Genomic DNA, 5,000 nt, shown 5'->3' on the forward strand with positions numbered 1-5,000 from the left:
AGTAATCCCATTGGGAACAAGTTTTCCTTTGCAACAACGAATATTCAAATTTGGATCCGTTTTCTGACATAATGTGTTCATAATGTCACTGAAGCGTGCGCTAAAAGCAGCAATCTGTAAACGGCCACGGTCGTGGAAATACATAAAGTTCATTTTAAAAAAGTCACACCTCGCTGGGTCGCATTACCTTTCAGTAGCTCTTTAATGTGACGAGTGCAACATTGTTTTTGAGGGCGGGACTATGAATTAATTACAACACTCGCGGGAAATTTAAAATTAGCCAACTCAATCCCCGTGGGAAATTTGTAGGGGCAAATTTGCATATAATCTCTGAGGTTCGGGGGTTGGTTGAAGGAAAGGCTAAAAAAATACTACTTCTACTGATCGGAATCCCGCGAAAATTCGGCAGGACCATCTTAGAGTATCAAGTAAAAAAAGCCATATGAATACTCATTTCCTCACCCCTTATTTTTCGAAATTTTCTCTCTGAAATTGTCCAAGCCATACAAACAAAGTGCCGAAATAGCTACTTTTGAGGCCAAAAAAAATAATACTTCTAACTGAACCACCGACGTAAAAACAGTCACATTTTTTTTATTAACTTCTTTACAACAAAAGTCATATGAATACTTGATTGTAAACTGAATAGTTATCCCGTAATAGAAGAATTTTCAAGCGGATCTCCCGGCTTTCGGCCGACTTTCTTTATTGTTTTTTGTACAATTCCCCAATTAGCTTTCGAATTTAGCGCTTCAAAGCGGGGAAAAGTCCCGGATGTGTCGCAGCATTGTGGGCGATGATTTTCATTTTTCCCCTTAATTGAGCGCGGTTCATACTAGTTTCGTTCTTGAGTGTTTGCCACAACTATGCTTGGAAAAGTCGCAAAGCGATTGCAATAACGGGAATTCACATTCAACGACGACATTCTCGTTGCCGTTGCTAAAGCTCCCTATTATCGTGAATTTAGAAGACTGAAAGCTTGATATGGATTATGGGAAATGGTCATATGTTTTTGAAAGGATAACCCAAGTGTATGAACATGGGACTCGAACCTGGGAATGTTAATTAACCCGTCACGTAACCACTCGACCACCACACCGCTAGCTGCTCAGGGACAATATTTTAAGCACTATTTGATAATGCTGTATTACTATGATCACTCGTCAACAAACAACATTAAACACTACAAAGGGTCGGTTTCCGAACTTCACGACAAAGCTAAACATTTTAAAATCAAAGCTTAGGCCTAAATTATCAATCCATGCAGCTTAGGCCTAATTATTCTTCAGCAGCGATATTCTATGGTAGACTTAAATAAATAATCACGAATTCATGGGCGAGAACGTGTTGGATTTTCGATTACACATAATCGAAGGTTCATGACTAAATTTGACGTGGGAGAATTTAAATCGACGGCTGGGTGAGCTGTCGAACTTTTTTTTCGAAACAATTACATAAAATTCGAGACAATGAAAGTATAAATTTTGAACTAGCTATATGCGTAAATTAACATTTTCAATACAAATCCGAATCTTAATAATCCATACTTCTAATTTCAGACATGAGTCGAATGGAAATGGCCGCCCTAATCATTTCGCCCCTACCAAAGCTCTCCCCTACAAAAGCTCCCGAATCGTCCGAGTCGTCCTCGGGTGCCGCCGAAGGGTCTGAATCCGGCGAACCGACCATGGACGAAGAAGCTTTGTACGAGGCGAGCAAAAAGTCAAAAATTCAGCGAATAAAGCCGCAGAAAAAATCAAAGAAAACAAGTTTAACTCCGGCGAAAAAGAAAGCTGACAAGAAGAACGACAGCGATCAAGGATTCGTTAGAAACAATGATTCGACGATTTCATCCGGCGACACAAGCAGTGGATCGTCGACATGAGGAAAAAGGAAGGGAAGTCAACAACGTTTTCTTAAGCAGAAATTGAATGCAGTGAAAAAACTCGAACGGAACGTCTTTCACGATGCAAACGAATGTAGGTTCTTGTAATAATTTAAAAGGAACGTCGTTAGTTGAAAGAAATGTCCCAGGAGATTCCTTGATGTGCACATAAACTATTTTGAATTGCTACGATAAACCTGCTATATGCGCCACGCAAGTGCAAAATATTAGCAGTTGTTTGTCTTACGGCCGAGGCAGTTTCTATACACCTTATTCGAAAATGGCCGCCATTTTAGTATTCTCTTGTTTCCATGCAAATTGGCCCTTATGGCCTCGTTCAAGGTTAAACATTCTTTTGAATTTTACGTTTGAAAGCGAGGCCATAAGAGCCAATTTGCATGGAAACAAAAGAATACTAAAATGGCGGCCATTTTGGACTAAGGTGTATGATAATGTCGCAAACTGATTTTTATCGGTTTGACGAAAAGAGAATTTGCGCGTCAGCACTTTATGACGTCATCGAAGCACTCACTCACTCATGCCTCTGTGATTGGATCGTAAGACAAATGAATGACACCTTTTGCCGATTTCGACGGCTCATTGAAAGAAAACTTCGAGGAGGAAATAGCAAAATACATTTCCTGGAGGAAGAAAAGACAAATTCAAAAAAAAGAGAACTGAAGTGAACTAAACAGAGTTTGCATAAAGATCTCAAATCGCTTTCCCCGCAAACAGTATGCAAAATTATGATCTTAATTTGGGTTGCAACTTGGCTGTGTCCAGGTTCCGACGCATTCCCAACTTAAAAATAGGACATTTTGAATAAATTCAGTTAGTGTGAGCAATGGAAGTCGATGGTCTATGCTCTTTAATTTTCAGCTTCGAATTCGAAGTTGTCCTTCTTCTTCTTCTTGTCGCAACGTCGATAATAACATGTATAAAGCCTATTTTAAGGACGAAAAACTCTCGTGGATCCCTAAAGAGAACATATGCGAATCCATGCAATGTTACTGTAAATACCGAAATGACTGAGTTCTAAACCGGAAAGTTGTATTTTTAATAATAAATGGAAGGTTCGCAATTGTTATTTGAATGTTTTTGTGTCAGATGTATGAAACAGTGGGAATACTTTTTTAAATTTGCCACGGCAAGTACTCCATCCAGGCCCCAGTTGATCAAACGATGGATAGCGCTATCCGCCGGATAAATCACTATCCAAGGGAGAAGTCATAGCGAAACCAAATTGCGCTATCCAATGGATAGTGATTTATCCGGTGGATAGCGTTATCCACCTTTTGAACAACTGGGGCCAGATGGTTAGAGAAACACTGGGCTGATTGCCAGGAGAAAGGGGTGTCTGTCCTAGGTCGAAACTAGTTTTGGCTATCACGCATCGCAGTTACTAAGCGTCCGCGTCGTGTGGTTCCCCTAGAAGACAGCGGAATTTCTGTAAAGGAATGCGCGGAACACAACGGTCAGCAAACATAATAGCCCACTTCGGAAAATACCATAATAATCTTTGTTTGTCCTCCCAAATTTTGCATAAGAATTGTTTCCAGTTTCTCTTGGGACTTACAATGGTCCCAAGAGAAAACAAAACCAATGCTTATGCAAAATTTTGGGGGACAAACAGAGAGTACATGTATTATGGTATTTTCTGAAGTGACCTTAAGGGAGTACGTATTTTAAACAGCGCCCTCCAAGATCATGAACGGCAACGGTTTAATCAACTTCCTCTTATCTATCAGCCCAGCAAATACTTGAGCAAGAGAGTAAAATCTCTCTTGGGATTGAAATATATGAAAAACATTTTGATCTGCGGTTCTTCCGGTGACTTGCTACAGTTTTCCGAAGAAAAAGACCAAGACTTTGAAATCTGTGAAATTAAAGCAACAGGATTGTCTCTTCTGAAGTGTTAGTCACTGCAAATTGATGTAAAATGTAATTTTACCCAACAAATAAATGTAGATCAGGGGAAAATGCTAAATATAGTGACCGAGCACCTGGAGAGAGACTGGAAACTAGACTTTCTCAAAAACTCGCTGTAAGACCCCAGGATTTCCTTAGCGAAAAAGAACTCTCATGTATAGAAATAAATAGTTAAATCTGTCAAACAGGCTTTTCGCAAATGGCAAATCGTCGATTTTTGTCTTTTGTGATAACTGAAAAACTGTGATAAACCTTTTAAAAATATATTGACGGTTTCGTCTTCATATTGTTTACTAATTACCAAAATTTTAACCCTGGTCGTACGGCTGGGTTTTGAGAAAAAGGCCACCCTCCTCCTCCAAAAGAGCTCGGTCAAACCTCGCTCCCAGGGTTCTCTCCTACTAGGAGAGAACCCTGGGAACGAGCTTTGAGCTCGGTCACTATGTTTAGCATTTTTCCCCTGACTGGCATTTATTTGTCAGGTAAAATTACATTTTACATCAATTTACAGTCACTGTGATTAACACTTCAGAAGAGACATCTTGTTGCTTTATTTTCACAGATTTCAAAATCTTGACTTTTTTCTTCGGAAAACTGTGGTAAGCCACCTAAAGACACTGCACTGCACCAGTCATTTGCGCGTTCGGACACCTCTACTTAGTTCCGAAGGATTAGTTTGGAACACCACCATGGGCGCCATTTCTTTGTTTTGGAACCAACAGTGCTGCCGTGACAACATGTGAGAATGCTCTATAAACGACATCTTTAAACCGAAGAGAGCAATATTGACCATCAGATTTGTTTGAAAAAAAAAATCTTTCAAAAAATGCGTTGAATTAGAAAAAATGGATTTCAGAATCGTTTATTTTCCTCGCCCTTAGAATCGTGAAATGTTGCAGTTGCCCTATTGATACAAAAAAAGGTCTGTGTCAGACCAGTCATAACACGTCATAAGTATTTAAGATGACAGCGCCCGGGGAAATTTAAAAATACAAAATATGCATCAATAAAAGGATAGGGTTTCAGATGCAAACCCAATTTTCATATCCAACACAAAGTGTCTCTTTAAGTCTAAGAATAAGCCGTTTCCGAGTTCATGTCTGTCTCCTCTTCAAAGCGAGTCTAAGTGCGAAGTTTTTGTGATGGTAATTAGTTCTACTTTACATATGAATGACAACTAATTTTC

The 5,000-nt window shown here is 39.4% G+C and overlaps 1 protein-coding gene and 1 long non-coding RNA gene across 2 annotated transcripts in view; one reads left to right on the plus strand and one right to left on the minus strand.

Moving 5' to 3' along the window:
- Window positions 1-2,968, plus strand: part of LOC137967834 (uncharacterized) — a 19,358-nt gene extending 16,390 nt beyond the window's left edge. Inside the window, exon 8 of the mRNA XM_068814419.1 lies at window positions 1,560-2,968. Coding sequence (XP_068670520.1) covers window positions 1,560-1,885 — 326 coding nt within the window. The 3' untranslated portion in view covers window positions 1,886-2,968. The remainder of the gene's footprint in view (window positions 1-1,559) is intronic.
- LOC137967836 (uncharacterized) overlaps window positions 1-5,000 on the minus strand; it is a 32,489-nt gene that overhangs the window by 5,777 nt on the left and 21,712 nt on the right. The window lies entirely within an intron of this gene.

The sequence above is a fragment of the Montipora foliosa genome, chromosome 8, assembly GCF_036669935.1.
Source record: "Montipora foliosa isolate CH-2021 chromosome 8, ASM3666993v2, whole genome shotgun sequence".
Classification (NCBI taxonomy): Eukaryota; Metazoa; Cnidaria; class Anthozoa; order Scleractinia; family Acroporidae; genus Montipora; species Montipora foliosa.